Genomic DNA, 24,008 nt, shown 5'->3' on the forward strand with positions numbered 1-24,008 from the left:
ATGACTGAACGGATGTCAGTGGGGGACAATCCAAAAAGTTATACTACAGTTGGAAACGGAAACGCTCATTGCGACAGGCTATGATCTTCTTCTTCGTGAGGTTCGAAATAAATTTGTTAATTGAACGTTTAAAAATCCATTGAACAATATTATAAATCCATTACACTTTGTGATACAAAATAGCAGAAGGGGAAATGGGAAAAATAAAATATATTTTTAATTACCCTACCAACTAACCTTACACTCATTAAAACCCTGTAACTCTTCTGAAGTCAAATCTCATACACCCAAGTACTTTTCTGCAGCTGCCACCACAACATACATTTTCTGTGACTTACGTTCTGTTATTGTGGTACAGTTGATAACCATTGCTAATGAGCCAACCTTACTGAAACATACAGTATATCGCTCATTGGCCTATCCCTCTGTTCTGGCACAGATCTACTATTCACAGGGATCTTCTCAGAATCCCTTACCCTTGATCCACCCTCCTCTACCTTCTTCACTGCCTCATAATAGGACATCTTCTGCACTATGACCCTGGCCACCTCAACCTGCCTCTCTCGCACCGGACACCTCCAATTCTCCACACCATGAGCACAGTTGACACACACATTTTTTCCATCGAAACTACACATTGCTCTGTCCCATGTCCTCCTGCACACTTCCCACATCTTGGATTATTCCTCCTACACACTGCTGCAACCTGCCCTTAAATGTGACACCTATAACACCCCAGTGTATCGTATGATATTCATCGGTTTGTAGCTATATGAAAGATGCATAACTTGTGGTCTGTCAAATATAAATGATTCTTTATGTAAACATTCAGCAACAAATGCATTATATTGAATTTTGTGAGTGTATGCAGTGTTGTACAGGTATTGACAAAAATGATGATGATGATGATGATCTTCTTGAAAACAGTGAGTAACCAACAATAGCATGTGTTGGACCCTCGTTACCACTGCATGCCTTAATGCTCAAATCAGTTTTGTATTTGAAATCCGTTTTGGAATACTTGCTGTACAACCAGCAAGTTACAAGTAACCAAATGGGATATGTGTGTGTTCAGACAGCAGTTATTTGCTGACATGGCTATGGCAGTTGTCATAGTAACGACAGGTGTGTGCGCTGTGGTGTAGGCTGATTGGTGGTGGTGCTCCTGGTTCCTATCTCTCAAAAGTTATGTTACAGGCTAAGGTGACAACAATGCCTGCCATGGACGTTTACTAGTTGCTTTAAATGTTAAAAATCATAGTGTAAGAACTCAAAGGATAAGATGATTCAACTTTAAAAACAAGTCCTTTTTGGATAGCCATAGCAGTCAACTAGCTCGCTAGGTAGCACATTCACTAATTTGCTTGTAAACAATTAACAAGCAAGTTGGCTACCGCATGTCCTTGTCAAACTGTCAGTGGCCAGCAAGCAACAAGATATGCCAAATAAGTTTAAAAATAAGTCCGATTAGACAGTTCAGACTCAAGTCGCATGGCCAGGACTCAGATTTGTATCTGATTTCATACCACCTACGAAGATGATTTGAAATGTGGCTTGAAATATCTGATTCCCATGTGCTTTTTGGCGGTTCAGATGGCAGGAAAAATAACAGATTAAAATCGTATATACAAAAAAATTGGATTTGAGTCACTTCAAAATGCCAATGTGAACACAGCTTGTGTGCAGGCCCAATGTGAACACAGCTTGTGTGCAGGCCCAATGTGAACACAGCTTGTGTGCAGGCCCAATGTGAACACAGCTTGTGTGCAGGCCCAATGTGAACACAGCTTGTGTGCAGGCCCAATGTGAACACAGCTTGTGTGCAGGCCCAATGTGAACACAGCTTGTGTGCAGGCCCAATGTGAATACAGCTTGTGTGCAGGCCCAATGTGAACACAGCTTGTGTGCCGGCCCAATGTGAACACAGCTTGTGTGCAGGCCCAATGTAACAAGTAGCAATCGAAGAAGAGAACACATTGTTTTAATCACGTCATCTTTATTTAGAAAAACAACAATAGTGCCAAAAACATTATACTAAGTTCTTCATTTGGTTATATGTTTAGCACCATTGTCAGGTAACATTTATTTTTTCCTTCAAGGCAGTCTCAACAGGTATACACATTTACAATTTCAGACAAAATCAGTAGTTAAACAAATAAATGACAGAGAGGAATACTGCCACATACCTTAGAGAAGTGTGGTTGACTTTTTAACTTAATGTGGATATTGGACATTTTGACTATACACCCCTTCAAACTCCCATAACTCATTTATGTATTAATGCACAACAGATGAAATGGGCAGCTTACAACCAAATGTCTTCACTATGTTGCATATCAATTTTATTTTATTTTAGGTTCCAAACCATGAAACCATCTCATTTCACCATCTCAAACCATCTCATTTCCAAATATGATATCAATAAATAAAACTGGTAGACACTTCTGCATAATCTGGAACAACGTGAATAAGTTGATGATAAAAAAAGAAATCAATCTGTCGTGGAGGAACTATGGGATAGGAAAAATCATGTTGTTAAAGGGGAACAATGTATGGTAAAACATACTTTGAATGTAATGTAACTTATATGCCAAAAGTATAATCTGGCATGAAATAAAGACATTAGAATGTCTTCTGAAAATTCCACACATGGAATGACATCTGAAGAATAATTGTGTACTAACATTAGGTATGCATGACAGATAAAGCGGATGCGTTGATGCTTGCTTATGAAAGCTGCGGTAGACGGCTAGCCCTTTAGTGGCGTCATATGGCTGTGACTGATGGAATGCAAAGAACGGATATACTGAGTGCACATAACATAAATCTGATATGGAAATATAAAATACAAACAAATGCTATGTATTCACATAAGGAGAAGAACATGTTGGGCAAATGTAATAATTCCATCCTGAAAATAGTTATCTTTAATTTAAAAAATAACACACTGTTTCCAATGTAATATACAACTGGGATAGTCAGTATTCTCAATCATTTGCAACATTTTTACCCCCTATTAACCAAAAGAAATTGTAATTTGCAAAATTATCTGAATATCTACATACAGACATCTCAAATAATTTATCTGAGGGTTTTGGCAAATTAATTTCTGGGGTAAATTAAATGTATTGCAGAGATTGATTTATGTTTTTTCCACCCATCTAATACTGCAATACAAAGGCAGAAACATACTATAGCTGTAGCACTCACACATTCATTGGATACTTCTGAGCTGAGTTTTCACCGTTGTCATGTGTCACTATTGAGGTCAACAGTTTAAAATGAATAAAACACTAATAAAACAGCTATGTAGTGAGATGTGGTGTGGATGCCCTTTTTGTTGTTGTTGATCTTTACATTGGGTACAATAAATATCCGGAGAATGAAGAGTGGACATACTGACCGGCATAAAGTCCTGCTGCCTGGTCAGATGGAAGCTGTACATGCACAGTGTCTCCTTGCTGTAAGGGGAGCACAGCGCTCCCTGACGCCTGGTCCAGGCTGCCCTTTTTGTACTCATCATATGTGTACATCACAGGCTCATTGTTCTTGACCAGCGCCACCCACACATTCGCTCCTTTGCAGTGGACGTGGTAAGCAAAGTAATAGATTCCCGGTATGGTACAGCTGAAGACGCCGGTTTGGGGATTGTAGTCCTGATGACCATTGTACAGGAGCTTGTCGAAGACCACAGGGGAGCCTACAGGGGGGAAAGGATTGGTGAGCTGAGCCGTGAATGCTGGCATCTCCAGGCCGTTCCTGTCCCCTCCATTCTTTGGTTTCTTGTAACCGCCTTGTTTAAGACCGTCCAGACCAGGACCCAGCTCAGGGAGGATTTCACCAACACCAGGTGGTTGGGTGGGGGGTCCGGGTGGGCCAGGGGGACCAGGTTGTCCTGGTTGTCCAGGCTGACCAGGGGGTCCACCGTTGCCAGGTTTCCCTTGGGGCCCTAAAGCGCCTGGAACACCAGGTTTACCTTCGCCGGGGTAGCCAGGTTTCCCTGGTGGACCAAGCTCGCCTTTTGGCCCGGGAAGACCGGGAGGACCATGTGGCCCACCTGGACCAAAATTTCCAGGGATTCCCTTGGGTCCCTGGTGACCTTTTTCTCCGGGCATTCCACCTTCTCCCCTTGAACCGGGCATTCCAGGAGCTCCAGGGAGGCCAGGTAACCCTTTGTGGCCGTTATCCCCTTTCGGACCCAGTGGCCCTGGTATACCTCTCGGTCCTGGTTGACCACCCTCTCCAGGATACCCACCCTGTCCAGGAAGCCCTGGAGGCCCTGGTTCACCTTTAGGACCTGGCAGCCCCTTTGGCCCTCCATTGCCACCTTCTCCCTTCGGACCTGGGAAACCAAGACCCCCAGGTGGCCCAATGGTACCGGGCAGGCCCGGTGGCCCGGTGGGTCCAGGAAGGCCTTCCTGCCCTGGGAGACCTCCATGACCTTTGTCACCTTTTGGGCCTGGAGCTCCAGAAAAACCTCCATGTCCTTTGTCTCCTTTTGGTCCAGGATATCCTGGCTTTCCGTAACCAGGTAGGCCTGAGCCCCCTGGCAAACCTGGTGGGCCTGATTCCCCTTTACCGCCTGGGAACCCTGGTTGTCCTGGCAAACCATCATGCCCGGGCTTGCCAATACCTGGTAGCCCAGGTGGTCCTGGTTCTCCCCCTTCACCTGGTGGACCAGCAAGTCCTCCTTCTCCAGGTGGGCCTGGTTTTCCTGCCCCCCCGGGCAATCCTGGTAGTCCATTCAGACCTGGTTTTCCAACCCCTGGCAAACCCCCTTGACCAGGAGGCCCAGGAGGTCCACCAGGTCCTTTCAAACCTGGCAATCCTGGCAAGCCAATCCCTTTGTCTCCCTTGGGCCCAGGAAGACCAGGCAGTCCAGGTATGCCCTTGTGTCCAGGCTCCCCTCGAGGCCCAGGCTGCCCAGGCAGTCCCTGACCCCCTGGCTTCCCGATGCCTGGCAGGCCTGGTGGCCCTGGAAGACCTGGCCCCCCAGGCATCCCCATTGGTCCTACATCACCACCAGGACCAAGGTCGCCCTTCGGACCAGGCTGGCCGCCTCCACCAGGTTTACCGGGCATTCCCGGCATTCCGGGTTTTCCTATCCCAGGATACCCTTGGGGACCAGGAGGGCCTGGTTTTCCATGGGGGCCGGGCAACCCTTGACCTAGCATCCCTGGAGGGCCCTGTGGTCCTGGAGGCCCTTGGGCTCCTGGTGGCCCCTCGGGACCAGGACCCTGTAGTCCCCTATCATCAGGTGTGGGACTCCAAGGCCTTTCCCATTACTGGGATATGACTGACCTGTGGATGACATCAATTAGCATTTATCATGAATTACTGACTTAAGTTAGTGACTTGAGTATCTCATTGAGCACATAGGAACATGACCAATTAATATGCATGGACATTTGGGTAAGCCCAATGTACCTTCAACCGTAGATGATGGGCCAAATTATTATCTTTGAAAATTAATGCTAAAAGCTTACTTTAATGTCCCTCTTGGACACAGGGTGCTGATAGTGGATGTTAAAAGCATGTTACATTTCCTAGTTATCTATCAAACATACTTTCTTTCCGCCTTCTCTGATTCCTTGCTTGATTGTTGAAACAGTCAAAATACACATTTATGTGAAATGTCTTACACTCTTAGAAAAAAGGGTTCTTTGGCTGTTCCCATAGGAGAACCCTTTTTTGTTCCAGGGAAAACACTTTTTGGTTCCATGTAGGACTCATTTGGGTTCCATGTAGAGCCCTCTGTGGAAAAGGTCCTACATGGAACCCAAAAAGGTTCATACCTGGAACCAAAAAGGTTCTTCAAAGGGTTCTCCTATAGGGACAGCCAAAGAACCCTTTTAGGTTCTAGATCACACCTTTTTTCTCAGTGTGTACAGTATCTGCAATATGCCGTAACAGTTCTCTAGCTGTCCCCACAGGAGAACCCTTCGAAGAATCCTTTTTAGTTCCAAGTAGAACCCTTTTGGTTCCATGTAGAACCAAAAAGGGTTCTCCTATGGGGACAACCACAGAACCATTTTTTTCTTAGCGTGTACATTTCTGTGATGTAGACAATCTATTAAAATCTCACCTTTTCCCTTGCCCTTATTGGGTGGCATCTGGGGTTGTTCGTGCATCTGTGGAAGCATCTGTGGAAGTTCTTGCCCATACTGTGGCAGCACATATGGCATCTCTTTGCTGTATGGCATATGTTGTGGCATTTCCTTCCCGTACTGTTGCTTGGGCAGCCCGTCCCCATTCCCGTTCCCGTTCCCATACCCATTCCCTAGGGGCATGTGAGGTATCTGTTGCATGGGCTGGTGCTGCTGGGGAAGGTGCTGCTGTGGGTGCTGCGGCTGCTGCGGCTGCTTATGCCCGTAATATGCCGCCCCACGGGCATGGTGGCATAGTACTAGACACAGCTGGAGTGCCACCACCAATAGATGAGTAGAAGGGAGGGGCTTGGCCATGTCCTAGGAGAGAGAGAGGGCAGGTCAGCAGAATGAGATTTTCAAGACCATATAATGGGTTAAACAGAGGTATTCTGACAGATACATTAGAGAAAATGTATGGCAGTACAATAACCCCTCGCCGAAGTTTCACGGAATCCCGAGAGCTAAGATAAGTGTGCTATTTAACATTTTGTAGCGAGGCCTCAGGATGCGCACTATAACCATATGACTCTACACAGCGAGGGACTCCCAAATGTTCTGATCATACTGTACTCTGAAACATTTTAAAAGCCATCTTGTTGTGGAACAGATAATAAATAGTTCTGCCAAGTTAAATCACATGGATTTGAGTTTGATACTGCCAGCGTGGACAGCCAGGCCACTCCTCAAGGGCAGACATTTTTGGCTCTGGAACCACAACACTCTTATTCAGAGGTGGGATTTTGAGTTACTGGGCGGGTAGGAAAAGAGAGCGAGCTTGTTGTTGTGGATGTCAGTTCCTGCTCTAATGAAGAGATGTGTTTTGCATCATTGAGAAGCCAATGTGCAAAACTTCTAACTGAAAATAATCCAATGCATTACTTTGAAGCTTCACACAGTACAGTTGTTACTGATCCAGTGGGCCTACCTCAGTGTAACGAGGGAAGAGGTGATTCATCATATGACTGTATTTCTGTATTTTTAAAGTTATATATCTTGATATTGACACGCAAAATATTTTGAGATAATATGTATAACTAGGCAAGTCAGTTAAGAACAAATTCTTATTTTCAATGATGGCCTAGGAACAGCCTTCTGCCACTGTTCAGGGGCAGAACGACAGATTTGTACCTTGTCAGCTCGGGGGTTTGAACTTGCAACCTTCCGGTTACTAGTCCAACTCTCTAACCACTTGGCTACGCTTCCGCCCCAACAACAGACCAATGAAAGAAATTCCAAAAGAAGAGTTTTAACACTGCAGTATGCTTGTTTGGGTTTTAAAGAGAACATTTGGTTAAAACAAGGTGTTAGAGTACATTTGGAGGGACACTGAGCTAGCTGTAAGATTACTGTTGATCAGTGGAGGCTGCTGAGGGGAGGGCGACTCCTAATAATGGTTGGAACGGAGCCAATGGAATGGCATCAAACAGATGGAAACCGCGTGTTTGATGTATTTGATACAGTACCATTCCACTGATTCGGCTCCAGGCATTACCATGAGCCCGTTCTCCACCAACCTCCTGTGCTGGTCATACATTATGATTAGTCTTATTCCAGACACCTAGACAAACCAATGTGAAAGGTGAGGAGTTAGATGCAACATGGCAGAGTCTAAACATGACGAAGTCTTCACAGCACATCTATTCCCACTGGGCAAGAACTGGTTGAATCAACGTTGTTTCACATCATTTCAACAAAATAAATCATGTGATGACGTTGAAGCAACGTGGAAAACTGATTGGATTTGCTCATCAGTGTAAAAGGGATTTAATTTTTTCAACCAAATTTGTACCTAAATCCAATGGCATGGTGACATTGTTTGTGGATTTCACATTGAATTCACATTAATTGACAACTCAACCAAATGGAAATCAAAACGAGACTGTTGAACTGACGTCTGTGCACAGTGGGTTGTCAGTATATGCTAAGTACATGCAGTACAACACTGACATGGCATTTAAGGGACCTCCTCAGACCAAAGGAAAAGCAATGACTAAATGGACAATTGGCATGTGTGGTTCTCATCAGAATGGACCACAGACTACCATACCACCTGAATCAAGTCATTTATGGTTTGACTTGCAAAAACATCTCTGCTTTCACTAACCGTTTAATGCCCAGTATGTCTACGCAGTAACCATTTGCATGCGCTCAACACTGGATAAAATGACCTCACTCTGTCCAAGTCAAGGTTGTGATTCTCCATGCTTTCATAAGAATCAGTCTGGCCAGGCTGTGAACAGCAGAGAACAGCAGTGAGTCCATTTATAGCCCACATGCCAGATGTATTATTTCTCAGAAAACAAGCAGGAAACAAGGGAACAGGATAACATTTGGTTTAATGCTCAGCCAAAATTAAATGCCCTAAAAAAGCTTCAATGCTGACTTGATAAAGTCTTGGTTGTGACAGACTGCTTAGAAACAGGAGGTCGGCACTTTGGACCGAGTCAAAGCTACGGAACACTTTGATTTTCAGGGTTTTCCAAATTTCAATAATGTCACCGGTCCTGTTGATCAAACATCTTTTGAATGTTTACTGGTAGAATTAAGCATAATTTCTCATTCACAACCACTGTAGGAGCATACCAGGAACAACTTGTTGATGGAATTGATGTATCCCATGAACCAGTGCGAAATAAGAAAAACACCAAATCACTCCACACTGTTCGTTAACACTGCCAACTACCAAGCTATGAAAGCACCATAGTATACATCCAGACCTTCGCGTTTTTACCATGATGTCTTGGAAATGAGCACATTACATGTCATTAGACTGAAGGGCGTTACCCACATAAAAGAATACTACAGTTTACTATAGAATACTACACTACTTATTATAGAATTCTGTATAAAGCTGTAATATGCTATACTATACTACACAGTGTAGTATCCTTCGATCATGTGTAGTACTTAGTATAGAATTTTGTAGTATACTATAGTAAATACTAGTGTTATCCGCAAAAAAATACTACAGTAAATAATATATAAATGTCAGCAAAAACACTTTAAAAACTATAGTAGATACCACAGTATTTAATTTGCATATACCCTGCCCATTCCCCACCCCCATATCCCAATTTGTGCCAGCCATAAGTGAGAAACCTACATGCCAAGTATAGACCATAATTATATTGTGTTCCGTATGGCTATTGAAAACAGCAGAAGCTCTGAACTACCTGTTCAGACCCCAGTCCAACCTTTCTACCAAAATGTTATGGAAAATGTGCTCTTTTAGAATTTCTCCAGTTGGTTTCCTCAAAGCGAAAACCCCCACTTCTATGTCAAAGATAATGCAACTAAAACACTATAGTCAATGCTGCAGTATACTTCAGTCCACAGAAACACTACAGTGAATACAACAGTATTCCTACCATGGTATACACTATAGTGGTTTTTCATGTGGGTAGGCTGTTGGAGCCACACAAATCAGAGGGCTGCCGACAGTGTTACACAGTCCACCCGCTTACTGTTAATGTAATGTCAGTGTTGTGTCAGCTAACATTGGCTCAGCCAGCAGACATTCCAATTTCAGCTGCAAATTCTTTGTGTGTAGTGGATCTGTAGACACATGAATATGGTTGATGTTATCACTCTATAGACTGCGAAGGCTGCCAGACTGTATTAATGGATAACATTTGTAGGCCTATAGTGTACAGTAACTCACCACATCCATAACCTGTTGCATTGTGGGGGGACGTGTGCTGTAGGCCGGTGACTATTTATTAAATTATTCTATTTCCCTCTGCTAATTTTGTTTTAGTGTTTTAATAGCAACATCAGCCATTTTGTTAGAGTTTGGAATTGGTTTTGGAAAGCAGCACTGGATGGATTCTCCTCGCCAGAATAGCAGTCATTAGGTTGATGAATAACACATGAGAAGTCATGGGAACAATGTCTCTACTATTCCAACCACCAATATTAAAATAATACAATTACAATAAGTCCATGGAGGAAGCATTAAGAGGCTGTGCCACATGTCAGTGTAGAGCAGACCAGAGACTGTGAGGAAGAATGGCCTGTAATATTCACTCTGTTCATTCTCAGAGCAACAACATGAGTGGAGCCACGCCCATTCCCTTCATTCCATGAACGACCTCCTATCCGCTGTAATTACACTGTGCTGTGTAAAGAGAAACACTGATCTGCACAGCAAAAATACAAAACGGTGTGGATTACCCTCACAGAAAAAAAACAGGATTTCACATCAAATTCAACAACGTGTGATCACATGACAAGGTGTATTTTTGTGATCATGTGAGATTCAGGGTCCAGTTAGGTGTTGTATATGTAACCTCTGTGGTCATTCACCTGCTCACCTCTTAACTTGTTTTGATCTGCACTGTGTCTTTCACTTGTCTTTTCTGTCAGAATAACCAAAACTAAAACACTCTGGTTCTGGGTTGCAGCACGATCTCATAAACACAAGTTGTCTGACATGTCCTTCTCTCTCTTTCTGCTCTTTCTACAAAATGATGATGGAAAGTTTAACTGTGTGTGTGCGTGCGTGTGTGTGTGTCTAATATGTTTGGTTGTGTGTATTTATTCCTTGTGTCACTATTTCAATGTTTTATTGAAATTGTTGTCTTTATCTTTAACTCTGCATTGTTTTTAAAGGACCCGTAAGTAAGCATTTCACTGCTTGTGTGCACCTGTTGTTTACGATGAATGTGACAAATCAAATTGGATTTGATGTAATCTCTTTGACCACAAGAGGGCGCGAAGCCCAATCATTTCACTCTCCACACATCTACAGTAGCGGAGAAGATACCCCTGATACCTTCCTCACCCTTTAACTAACACCCTAATTTCACCACTAGAGGGCAGAGATCAGTACAACACTTGACAGACGCAGTGAAGACATCATGAGAAAATAGCATTTGTACCTTGTGTTATGGCAATTTGTGATTGTGGACGATTGAGAATTTGTTTTAAAAAACAATTTGCGGCCAATTAGCACACACACACACACACGCTTCCATAGAAGGCCAAACCCAAACGCCCTCCACACCCTGGATGTGTGTACATTCCTCTTTTCCTTTATTTTCCTTTCCCATCTTCCCTCCTTCCCTCAATCCCCTCCTTCCTCTCTCCTCTGGCCCGTCGCTGAGTAAGGATGAGAGAGAGTCACGTTTCCCCTCAGAGTGAGTTGTTACACAGACAGCACATGCTGCTAAATGGGAGATGATTAGAGACAGGAACCTAGGACGTGACTGTATGTGTGTGTGTTTCTGCGTGTGTGTGTGGACACAACACCGCACTCCGCTGGGCCGCACTACTCCTTTAAACATGGACCACATCTCAGGAGATTTGTACAATGCTGCCAAGTGATCGGTGCAAGAATAAACGTAAGGTGTGAATGTATGTAAGCTTCCCTCACGGTCTTCTTTACTGTTGTCTCAGCCGCGCTGAGCGCTGAGATCAAAGCATTGACTTATGGAGAGAAGATGTTTATTCTGCCTGCTGAAATAACCTCCCAAGCTGTTCTATTGTGGAAAGATGAGTTACACTTGTATAACCGGTGTGAAATGACTGGCTAGTTAGCCAGGCACGCTGTGGGGCATTTCAATCAGTGATATCACTCACTCTGGGACCTTGAAGTAGTTGTTCCCCTTGCTCTGCAAGGACTGCAGCTTTTGTGGAGTGATGGGTAACGATTCTTCGAGGGTGACTGTTGTCTGTGTGCAGAGGGTCCATTCAAGCCCAGGTTGGGGGAAGGAGAGGGACGGAAGCAAAACTGTGACACTTCATGCTACAGGTGTGAGGAGAAAAGGCACTAGTACAGAGAATAATCTGTACTCTACATAACACCCTTCAGACATTGAATATGTCTGTCTGACTGTCTGTCTGACTGTGTCACGCCCTGACCTTAGTATTTTTTGTTTTCTTTATTTTTTTGGTTAGGTCAGGGTGTGACATGGGTGATGTATGTGTTTTTGTACTGTCTATGGGTTTTGTAGGTTTATGGGGTCGTTTACTAGCTAGGTGTTTATGTATGTCTATGGTTGCCTAGACTGGTTCTCAATTAGAGGCAGCTGGCATGGAAGCAGGTGGAGAGAGCACAGGAGGAACGGCGACGGTATATGGATACAAGCCTAGCACGGAAGCCCAAGAGGCAGCCCCAATCATTTTTTTGGGGGTGGGCACACGAGGAGTTTGGCTAAGTCGGGTAGGAGACCGGAACCAACTCCTCGTGCTTACCATGGCAGGCGGTTGTACTGGTCAGGCACCGTGTTATGCGGTGGAGCGCATGGTGTTCCCAGTAGAGTGCTTAGCCCGGTGTGCTACATCCCAGCTCCCCGCATCTGCCGGGCTAGGGTGAGGATCCAGCCATATCTTGCGCCAGCGTTGCGCACTGTGTCTCCCGTATGTCTGCACAGCCCAGTGCGTCCTGTGCCTGCGCCCCTCATGTGTCCTGGGCTAGAGTCACCATCCAGCCAGGACGGGTTGTGCAGGCCATAAGCTCGAGAACTCCAGTGTGTCTTCACGGTCCGGTCTATCCAGTACCACCAGTGCCAACTCCACGCACCAGACCTCCAGTGCCGGCACCACGCACCAGGCCACCAGTGCGCCTCCAGGGTCCAGTACTCCCTGTTCCTGCTCCTCACACTCGCCCTGGGGTGCATGTCCCCAGCCCGGTACCACCAGGCCTACAGTGCGCCTCGCCAGTCCAGAGCGTCCGGCGACAGTACCCAGTCCAGAGCGTCCGGCAACAGTACCCAGTCCAGAGCGTCCGGCGACAGTACCCAGTCCAGAGCGTCCGGCGACAGTACCCAGTCCAGAGAGTCCGGCGACAGTACCCAGTCCAGAGAGTCCGGCGACAGTACCCAGTTCAGAGCGTCCGGCGACAGTACCCAGTTCAGAGCGTCCGGCGACAGTACCCAGTCCAGAGCGTCCGGCGACAGTACCCAGTCCAGAGAGTCCGGCGACAGTACCCAGTCCAGAGCGTCCGGCGACAGTACCCAGTCCAGAGCGTCCGGCAACAGTCTACAGACCGGAACCTCCTACGACGGGCCGCAGACCGGAACCTCATCCGACGGGCCGCAGTCCGGAACCTCCTACGACGGGTCGCAGACCGGAACCTCCTACGACGGGTCGCAGACCGGAACCTACCACGACGGGTTGCAGTCCGGAACCTACCACGACGGGTCGCAGTCCGGAACCTACCACGACGGGTCGCAGTCCGGAACCTACCACGACGGGTCGCAGTCCGGAACCTCCTACGACGGGTCGCAGACCGGAACATACCACGACGGGTCGCAGTCCGGAACCTACCACGACGGGTCGCAGTCCGGAACCTACCACGACGGGTCGCAGTCCGGAACCTACCACGACGGGTCGCAGTCCGGAACCTACCACGACGGGTCGCAGTCCGGAACCTCCTACGACGGGTCGCAGTCCGGAACCTACCACGACGGGTCGCAGTCCGGAACCTACCACGACGGGTCGCAGTCCGGAACCTCCTACGACGGGTCGCAGACCGGAACCTACCACGACGGGTCGCAGACAGGAACCTCCTACGACGGGTCGCAGACCTGAACCTCCTACGACGGGTCGAAGACTGGAACCTCCTACGACGGGTCGCAGACTGGAACCTCCTACGACGGGTCGCAGACCGGAACCTACCACGACGGGTCGCAGTCCGGAACCTACCACGACGGGTCACAGACCGGAACCTCCTACGACGGGTCGCAGACCGGAACCTACCACGACGGGTCGCAGACTGGAACCTACCACGACGGGTCGCAGACTGGAACCTCCTACGACGGGTCGCAGACCGGAACCTCCTACGACGGGTCGCAGACCGGAACCTCCCACGACGGGTCTCAGTCCGGAACCTACCAGTCCGGATCTGCCAGAGTCTCCCTCCAGTCCGGATCCGCCACTCACTCCAGACTCGACCATCAGTCCAGTGGCGTCCTCTAGTCCGTGGTCGGCGGTGACGGTTCCCGCTCCAGAGACATTAAGTAAGGGTGAAGTGGAGAGGGGTCCACATCCTGAGCCAGAACCGCCACCTCGGAGTCATGCCCACCCACACCCTCTCATATAGGTTTAGGTGTGCGGCCGGGAGTCCACATCTTTGGGGGGGGGGGGGTACAGTCACGGCCTGACCTTAGTATTTTTGGTTTTCTTTATTGTTTTGGTGAGGTCAGGGTGTGACATGGGTGATGTATGTGTTTGTACTGTCTAGGGGTTTTGTAGGTTTATGGGGTCGTTTACTATCTAGGTGTTTATGTATGTCTATGGTTGCCTCGATTGGTTCTCAATTAGAGGCAGCTGTTTATCATTGTCTCTAATTGGGAACCATATTTAGGCAGCCATCTTCTTTGGGTATTTTGTGGGTTATTTTCTATGTCTAGTTGCCTGTGTCTGCACTAGTATTATTATAGCTTCACATTTACATGCCCCGGCTTCCCGGGCCATGAGACTGCTTGTGACTCTGGCCACAGGTCTCTGTACTTTCCCTCTGTTTTTGGTGGTGTTGGAGTTGGGGGCTTCCCGGGCCATGAGACTGCTTGTGACTCTGGCCACAGGTCTCTGTACTTTCCCTCTGTTTTTGGTGGTGTTGGAGTTGGGGGCTTCCCGGGCCATGAGACTGCTTGTGACTCTGCCACAGGTCTCTGTACTTTCCCTCTGTTTTTGGTGGTGTTGGAGTTGGGGGCTTCCCGGGCCATGAGACTGCTTGTGACTCTGGCCACAGGTCTCGGTACTTTCCCTTTGTTTTTGGTGGTGTTGGAATTGGGGGCTTCCCGAGGCATGAGACTGCTTGTGACTCTGGCCACAGGTCTCTGTACTGTCCCTCTGTTTTTGGTGGTGTTGGAGTTGGGGGCTTCCCGGGGCATGAGACTGCTTGTGACTCTGCCACAGGTCTCTGTACTTTCCCTCTGTATTTGGTGGTGTTGGAATTGGGGGCTTCCCGAGGCATGAGACTGCTTGTGACTCTGCCACAGGTCCGATACGTTGCGGTGCAGTGCAGACTAGGGCCCTGCAACAGAACGATGATGAATGAGAGATCCTGGAGTTCCATTACTTTTCTCAGACAGCTGGGGTTTTAACACTGAGCTGCCATCTCCATCTCACTGCCCTGCCCAACTTGGCCATCATACAGCACTGTACAGTAGTAGAGGTGTTATCACTCTGGACAGTAGTAGAGGTGTTATCACTCTGGACAGTAGTAGAGGTGGTATCACTATGTACAGTAGTAGAGGTGGTATCACTATGTACAGTAGTGGAGGTGTTATCACTCTGGACAGTAGTGGAGGTGCTATCACTCTGGACAGTAGTGGAGGTGTTATCACTCTGGACAGTAGTAGAGGTGGTATCACTATGTACAGTAGTAGAGGTGGTATCACTATGTACAGTAGTAGAGGTGGTATCACTATATACAGTAGTAGAGGTGTTATCACTCTGGACAGTAGTAGAGGTGTTATCACTATGTACAGTAGTGGAGGTGTTATCACTCTGGATAGTTGTAGAGGTGTTATCACTATTTACGGTATTAGAGGTGTTATCACTAGTTATGGTAGTAGAGGTGTTATCACTCTGGACAGTAGTAGAGGTGTTATCACTATGAACAGTAGTAGAGGTTGTATCACTATTTATGGTATTAGAGTATACAAAATGCTTCAGTCTGGTTTTAGACCCCATCATAGCACTGAGACTGCACATGTGAAGGTGGTAAATGACCTTTTAATGGCATCAGGCTGAGGCTCTGCATCTGTCCTTGTGCTCCTAGACCTTAGTGCTGCTTTTGATACCATTGATCACCACATTCTTTTGGAGAGATTGGAAACCGAAATTGGTCTACACAGACAAGTTCTGGCCTGGTTTAGATCTTATCTGTCGGAAAGATATCAGTTTGTCTCTGTGAATGGTTTGTCCTCTGACAAATCAACTGTAAATTTCGGTGTTCCTCAAGGTTCCGTTATAGGACCACTATTGTTTTCACTATATATTTGACCTCTTGGGGATGTCATCGAAAACAATGTTAACTTTCACTACTATGCGGATGACACACAGCTGAACATTTCAATGAAACACGGTGAAGCCCCAAAATTGCCCTCGCTAGAAGCCTATGTTTCAGACATAAGGAAGTGGATGGCTGCAAACGTTCTACTTTTAAACTCGGACAAAACAGATGCTTTTTTAGGTCCCAAGAAACAAAGAGATCTTCTGTTGAATCTGACAATTAATCTTGATGGTTGTACAGCAGTCTCATATAAAACTGTGAAGGACCTCGGCGTTACTCTGGACCCTGATCTCTCTTTTGACGAACATATCAAGGACAGCTTTTTTCCAATCCAGTCACATTGCAAAAATCTGAAAATTTCTGAACCAAAAATTATGCAGAAAAATTAATCCATGGTATTGTTACTTCTAGGTTAGACTACTGCAATGCTCTACTTTCCAACTACATGGATAAAGCACTACATAAACTTCAATTAGTGCAAAATATGGCTGCTAGAATCCTGACTAGAACCAAAAAATGTGATCATATTACTTCAGTGCTAGCCTCCCTACACTGGCTTCCTGTTAAGGCAAGGGCTTATTTCAAGGTTTTACTGCTAACCTACAAAGCATTACATGGGCTTGCTCCTACCTATCTTTCTGATTTGGTCCTGCTGTACATACCTACACGTACGCTACGGTCACAAGACGCTGGCCTCCTAATTGTCCCTAGAATTTCTAAGCAAACAGCTGGAGGCAGGGCTTTCTCCTATAGAGCTCCATTTTTATGGAATGGTCTGCCTACCCATGTGAGAGACGCAGACTCGGTCTCAACCTTTAAGTCTTTACTGAAGATGCATCTCTTCAGTGGGTCATATGATTGAGTGTAGTCTGGCCCAGGAGTGTGAAGGTGAACGGAAAGGCTCTGGAGCAACGAACCGCCCTTGATGTCTCTGCCTGGCCGGTTCCCCTCTCTCCACTGGGATTCTCTGCCTCTAACCCTATTACGGGGGCTGAGTCACTGGCTTACTGGTGCTCTTTCATGCCGTCCCTAGGAGGGGGTGCGTCACTGACGTGATCTTCCTGTCTGGGTTGGTGCCCCCCCTTGGGTTGTGCCGTGGTGGAGATCTTTGTGGGCTATACTCGGCCTTGTCTCAGGATGGTAAGTTGGTGGTTGAAGTTATCCCTCTAGTGGTGTGGGGGCTGTGCTTTGGCAAAGTGGGTGGGGTTATATCCTTCCTGTTTGGCCCTGTCCGGGGGTATCGTTGGATGGCGCCACAGTGTCTCCTGACCCCTCCTGTTTCAGCCTCCAGTATTTATGCAGCAGTAGTTTATGTGTCGGGGAGCTAGGGTCAGTTTGTTATATCTGGAGTACTTCTCCTGTCTTATCCGGTGTCCTGTGTGAATTTAAGTATGCTCTCTCTAATTCTTTCTTTCTCTCGGAGGACCTGAGCCATAGGACCATGCCTCAGGACTACCTGGCATGATGACTCCTTGCTGTCCCCAGTCCACCTGGCTGTGCTGCTGCTCCAGTTTCAACTGTTCTGCCTGCGGCTATGGAATCCTGACCTCTTCACTGGACATGCTACCTGTCCCAGACCTGCTGTTTTCAACTCTCTAGAGACAGCGGGAGTGGTAGAGCCCAGTCAAAACTGTTCGCTGCTCTGGCCCCCCAATGGTGGAACAAACTCCCTCACGACGCCAGGACAGCAGAGTCAATCACCACCTTCCGGAGACACCTGAAACCCCACCTCTTCAAGGAATACCTAGGATAGGATAAAGTAATCCTTCTCACCCCCCCCTTAAATGATTTAGATGCACTATTGTAAAGTGGCTGTTCCACTGGATGTCAGAAGGTGAATTCACCAATTTGTAAGTCGCTCTGGATAAGAGCGTCTGCTAAATGACTTAAATGTAAATGTAGAGATACTCTTAATGATCGGCTATGAAAAGCCAACTGAGATTTACTCCTGAGGTGCTGACTTGCTGCACCCTCGACAACTACTGTGATTATTATTATTTGACCATGCTGGTCATTTGTGAACATTTGAACATCTTGACCATGTTCTGTTATAATCTCCACCCGGCACAGCCAGAAGACGATTGGCCACCCCTCATATCCTGGTTCCTCTCTAGGTTTCTTCCTAGGTTTTGGCCTTTCTAGGGAGTTTTTCCTAGCCACCGTGCTTCTACACCTACATTGCTTGATGTTTGGGGTTTTAGGCTGGGTTTCAGTACAGCACTTTGAGATATCAACTGATGTACGAAGGTCTATATAAATACATTTGATTCGATTTGATTTAGAGGTGTTATCACTATCAACAGTAGTAGAGGTGCTATCACTATGAACAGTAGTGGAGGTGTTATCACTATGGACAGTAGTGGAGGTGTTATCACTCTGGACAGTAGTGGAGGTGTTATCACTATGGACAGTAGTAGAGGTGTTATCACTCTGGACAGTAGTAGAGGTGCTATCACTCTGGACAGTAGTAGAGGTGTTATCACTCTGGACAGTAGTGGAGGTGTTATCATTGAGGACAGTAGTAGAGGTGTTATCACTCTGGACAGTAGTGGAGGTGTTATCACTCTGGACAGTAGTGGAGGTGTTATCACTCTGGACAGTAGTGGAGGTTTTATCACGATGGACAGTAGTGGAGGTGTTATCACTCTGGACAGTAGTGGAGGTGTTATCACTCTGGACAGTAGTAGAGGTGTTATCATTGAGGACAGTAGTGGAGGTTTTGTCACTCTATAGTAGTAGAGGTGTTATCACTATGAACAGTAGTGGAGGTGTTATCATTGAGGACAGTAGTAGAGGTGTTATCACTCTGGACAGTAGTAGAGGTGCTATCACTCTGGACAGTAGTAGAGGTGTTATCACTCTGGACAGTAGTGGAGGTGTTGTCATTGAGGACAGTAGTAGAGGTGTTATCACTCTGGACAGTAGTAGAGGTGCTATCACTCTGGACAGTAGTAGAGGTGTTATCACTCTGGACAGTAGTGGAGGTGTTATCACTCTGGACAGTAGTGGAGGTTTTATCACGATGGACAGTAGTGGAGGTGTTATCACGATGGACAGTAGTGGAGGTGTTATCACGATGGACAGTAGTGGAGGTGTTATCACTCTGGACAGTAGTAGAGGTGTTATCATTGAGGACAGTAGTGGAGGTTTTGTCACTCTATAGTAGTAGTGTCAGGATTTGGCCAGGGTTGTTCCGGGTTTTGGTCCCTAGATGCCCCCATTGTGCTTTTTGACCTTGTGTTTTTTCCCTTGTTCCCCATTATTATTTGCACCTGTGCCTCTTTTCCCCTGATTGTATTTAAACCCTTAGTTTCCCTCAGTTCTGTGCTCTGTGTTTGTATGTTAGCACCCAGCCCTAGTGTTCTGTGTATTCTTGTCGTTTCCGGTGGATGCTCTTGTGGATTTCTGTTTTTGTTTTTGAGTATCTCTTGAGGCTTTTTTGTGCTATACCTACCACCTTTTGGATTTGCCATTTTTTGTATTGTAGGACTTCTCCTTTTTACTTTATTAAATACACCCTCTTAAGTACTGCTGTGTCTGCCTCATCTTCTGGGTTCTGCTGACTATTCGTGGCTCAGTTGGTTAAGTGACTGTTTCTCACTCCGGAGACCCAGGTTCGTAACCGGGTCCTGACAGAAACACAGAGCCAAAAATGAACCCAGAGGCAGCCAGTTCCCAGGACCTTTTTGCCATGCTGTCCCACCACCAGGAGACTGTCCAACGCCACGAAGCCGCCCTGGTTCAGCAAAAGGCCTTAATGGCTAGACATTCTCATCTTCTGTCGGAGATGCTGACTTCCATTAAGCAAATATCTGATCGTCTTACCCCGGCAACAGTTCCCGTCCCAGTACCTCAGATTCACGTACCCATGGCAGTTAACCCCCTGGCTGAACCTCGTCTTCCACCTCCCCAACGGTTCTCAGGTGATCCAAGTGCTTGTAAAGGGTTTCTCACCCAATGTTCTCTCTCCTTTGAGCTACAACCCTCGTCGTTTCCCACCAACCGGTCTAAGATCGCTTATATCATCACCCTGCTGTCGGAAAAAGCCCTGGCCTGGGCTACTGCTGTGTGGGATGCCCATAGTTCCTGCTGTGCCAGCTACTCTGCCTTTGTTGAGGAATTCAAACGAGTGTTTCAAGGCCCAAGCAGTGGTTCTGACTCAGCCAAACAGCTGACTCTCCACCAAGGTTGGCGCAGCGTGACGGACTATGCCATCCAGTTCCGCACGGTGGCAGCAGCAAGTGGCTGGAACAACGAGGCGCTCACGGTGTGCTTTCTGAAAGGCCTTTCCGACACTATCCAAGATGAACTGGCCACTCGGGAACCACCGGACAATCTCGAGTCCCTGATCAAGTTGGCCTCACGCATTGACCAGCGTCTGAGAGAGAGAGAACTCAACCGTAGACCTCTAGCCCCTATCAGTCCCAGCTCCGAGTCCCCACCTTTATCCTCGCTGGCTCCATCGGAACCCATGCAGATTGGACGCATCTCCCAGGCTGAGAGAGACCGCCGGATGAGGAGCGACGCTGTCTATATTGCGGCAAACCGGGCCATTTCCGTTCCACGTGTCCCGGGCTCCAGGGAAACGCTCTGTCCCGTACAGACCGGGGGAACTGTAACGGGAAACATAACCTCCTCCCATCCGTCCAACTCCCGTCTGCTCATTCCAGTCACCCTCTCCTGGGACAACCACAAGCTTCACCTTCAAGCCTTGGTAGACTCTGGAGCCGCAGGTAACTTCATGGATGGTGTCTGGGCGAAGGAGAATGGCGTTCCCTCTGAACCTCTAAGTGACCCCATGAGGGTTACTACATTGGATGGAAGCCCTTTGGGATCTGGACTTGTCACTCATGTCACTACCTCCTTGCGACTTTCAGTTTCAAAACACCAGGAATTGATGAACTTTCATTTGATCTCCTGTTCCGAGTTCCCTCTCGTCCTTGGATACCCCTGGCTTCACAGCCATAACCCTCACATCGACTGGTCTATGGGCACTATCAAGCAGTGGGGTCCTACGTGCCAAGCTACTTGTATTTTCCAGAATTCCCCGAGTTCTATTCCCGAGTCTTTAGAATCCATCGACCTGACCCGAGTTCCCGAGTGTTACCATGACCTCAAACTGGTGTTTAGCAAACAGAGGACCACCATGCTACCACCCCATAGACCTTACGATTGCCCCATCGACCTGTTTCCGGGCACTTGCCCCCCCAGGGGTCGGATCTTTTCCCTATCTCCACCCGAACGAGCTGCTATGGATACCTACATCAAGGATGCTCTGGAAGCAGGCCTCATGCGTCCATCCACCTCCCCGGCGTGAGCAGGGTTTTTCTTTGTGGCCAAGAAAGACGGTGGATTACTTCCTTGCATCGACTACCGGGGACTCAATGCCATAACCGTCCGTAACCGTTACCCGCTACCCCTTATGGCCACAGCCTTCGAGCTGCTCCAGGAAGCAGTTGTTTTCACTAAGCTTGACCTGCGGAACGCATACCATCTTGTGCGGATCAGACCTGGTGACGAGTGGAAGACCGCTTTCAACACGCCTACTGGTCACTATGAATACTTGGTGATGCCCTTCGGCCTGACCAACGCCCCAGCGGTGTTCCAAGCGCTCATAAACGATGTGCTTAGGGATATGCTTAACATATTTGTGTTCGTTTACTTGGATGACATCCTCATCTTTTCGAGCTCCCTTCAAGAACACACTAAGCATGTCAGACAAGTACTCAAACGCCTCCTAGACAGCCATCTGTACGTTAAGCCGGAAAAATGTGAATTCCATTCATCCCGAGTACAATTCCTGGGATTTGTAGTGGAACCCGGTCGAGTCCAAATGGACCCCAGGAAGGTAGAGGCGGTAGCGGATTGGCCCACCCCCAAATCCGTTAAGGAGGTTCAGCGTTTCCTGGGCTTCACAAACTTTTACCACAAGTTCATCAAGAACTTCAGCTTGGTGGCAGCCCCTCTCTCAGCTTTAACCAAGGGTGGCAATGCAAGGTTTTTGTGGGGAAGAGAAGCTGAGACGGCCTTCCAAGGACTCAAGCAGCGCGTTCTCTCTGCTCCCATCCTGATACTACCGACTACGGATGAACCATTTGTGGTGGAGGTAGACGCATCAGAGGTTGGTGTTGGAGCTGTCCTGTCTCAGAGGGGTGAAGACAAGAAGCTTCATCCGTGCGCTTTCTTCTCACACCGGCTTACCCCGACTGAGAGGAACTACGATGTGGGGGATCGTGAACTCCTAGCGGTTAAGATGGCATTGAAGGAATGGAGACACTGGCTCGAGGGGGCTTCTCACCCGTTTCAAGTGCTTACGGACCACAAAAATCTGGAGTATATCCAGCAGGCGAAGCGGTTGAACTCTAGACAAGCTAGATGGTCTCTTTTCTTCAATCGATTCCAGTTTATCCTCACCTATCGGCCCGGGTCGAAGAATCTCAAACCGGATGCCCTGTCCCGAGTCTACGCTCCTGCCATTCGAGATGACACGGACATGCCTGTCCTTCCTGCTGCTAAGATTGTGGCTCCGATCTCGTGGCAAGTTGAGGATACCGTGAGACGTGCTCAAGCTAGCGAACCGGACCCGAAAGGAGGTCCTGCCAATCGGTTGTTTGTCCCCAAGGCAGTGAGGACTCAGGTCCTTCTGTGGGGGCACTCCTCTCGCCTCACCTGTCATCCGGGCGTAGGTCGCACCTTGGAGTTCATCCAGCGTAAGTTCTGGTGGCCTACCATAAGAGAAGACGTTGCCACTTTCGTCAATGCCTGCCCCGTGTGCTGCCAGGGCAAATCTTCTCACCTACGCCCTCAAGGACTCCTTCACCCTTTACCTGTTCCCCACAGACCCTGGTCCCATATCTCATTGGACTTTATTACTGGACTTCCTCCATCCCATGGCAATACTACTATCCTAGTCATAATCGACAGGTTTTCAAAGGCGGCCAGGTTCGTCCCTCTGACTAAGTTACCTTCTGCCAAGGAAACGGCTGAGTTGGTAATTAATCATGTGTTCCGAGTCTTCGGCATACCTCAAGATATGGTTTCTGACAGAGGTCCCCAGTTCGCCTCAAGGTTTTGGAAGGCCTTCTGCCAACTCATGGGGGCTTCTGCCAGTCTATCTTCAGGGTACCATCCGGAGTCCAACGGCCAAACAGAGAGGATGAATCAAGAGCTGGAAACCACCCTCCGATGTATGACTCGTGACAACCCGTCCACATGGTCATCCTTTATTGTTTGGGCCGAATACGCGCACAACACCTTGCGCTCCTCCTCCACTGGTATGTCCCGCACGAGTGTCAGTTTGGCTATGCTCCTCCATTGTTCCCGGACCAGGAGGCAGAAGTCAGAGTGCCTTCAGCCTTGAAGTTCGTCAGACGCTGTCGGCTTATGTGGAGGAAGACCCGTCTTAATCTTATGCGTTCCTCACAGAGGTACCAACAACAAGCCAACAGACGTCGCCGTCCCGGGCCTACCCTGCGCCCCGGCCAGAGAGTCTGGCTCTCCACAAGAGACTTACCTCTACGGGTGGAGTCTCGCAAGCTGTCCCAAAAATACATCGGTCCCTTCAAGGTTGCCAGGAGAGTTAACCCAGTTTCCTATCGCCTACACTTACCCAGATCCCTTAAGATTAATCCCACATTTCACATTTCATTGTTAAAACCTGTTGTTTTTTCTCCCCTTGTCCCGGCAGACAGACCTCCCCCTCCGCCTCGTGTCATTGGAGGCCAGCCGGCTTATACCGTCCATCGGATACTGGATTCCCGCCGGGTGCAGCGGTCCTGGCAGTATCTGGTGGACTGGGAAGGCTACGGTCCCGAGGAGCGCTCCTGGGTTCCTGCCAAAGACATCCTGGACCCTGACCTCATTCGTCAGTTCAGGGCCCTCCACCCTGAGAGAGC

General features: G+C 47.8%; 1 protein-coding gene and 1 non-coding gene across 2 annotated transcripts in view; one reads left to right on the forward strand and one right to left on the reverse strand.

Moving 5' to 3' along the window:
• Positions 1–1,976: 1,976 nt before the first annotated feature.
• The window catches only part of LOC135543304 (collagen alpha-1(VIII) chain-like), a 37,848-nt gene continuing 15,816 nt past the window's right edge, over positions 1,977–24,008 (reverse strand). The window contains 3 exon segments of the mRNA XM_064970477.1: positions 1,977–5,275; positions 5,278–5,301; positions 6,086–6,467. Of these exon segments, the coding sequence (XP_064826549.1) occupies positions 3,354–5,275; positions 5,278–5,301; positions 6,086–6,464 (2,325 nt within the window). The 5' untranslated portion in view covers positions 6,465–6,467 and the 3' untranslated portion in view covers positions 1,977–3,353.
• On the forward strand, positions 9,366–9,418 carry LOC135543629 (U7 small nuclear RNA). The gene has a single exon (XR_010456241.1). It is a non-coding gene; the product is annotated as a U7 small nuclear RNA (small nuclear RNA).

This window comes from Oncorhynchus masou, chromosome 7 (assembly GCF_036934945.1).
Source record: "Oncorhynchus masou masou isolate Uvic2021 chromosome 7, UVic_Omas_1.1, whole genome shotgun sequence".
In the NCBI taxonomy this organism is placed as follows: Eukaryota; Metazoa; Chordata; class Actinopteri; order Salmoniformes; family Salmonidae; genus Oncorhynchus; species Oncorhynchus masou.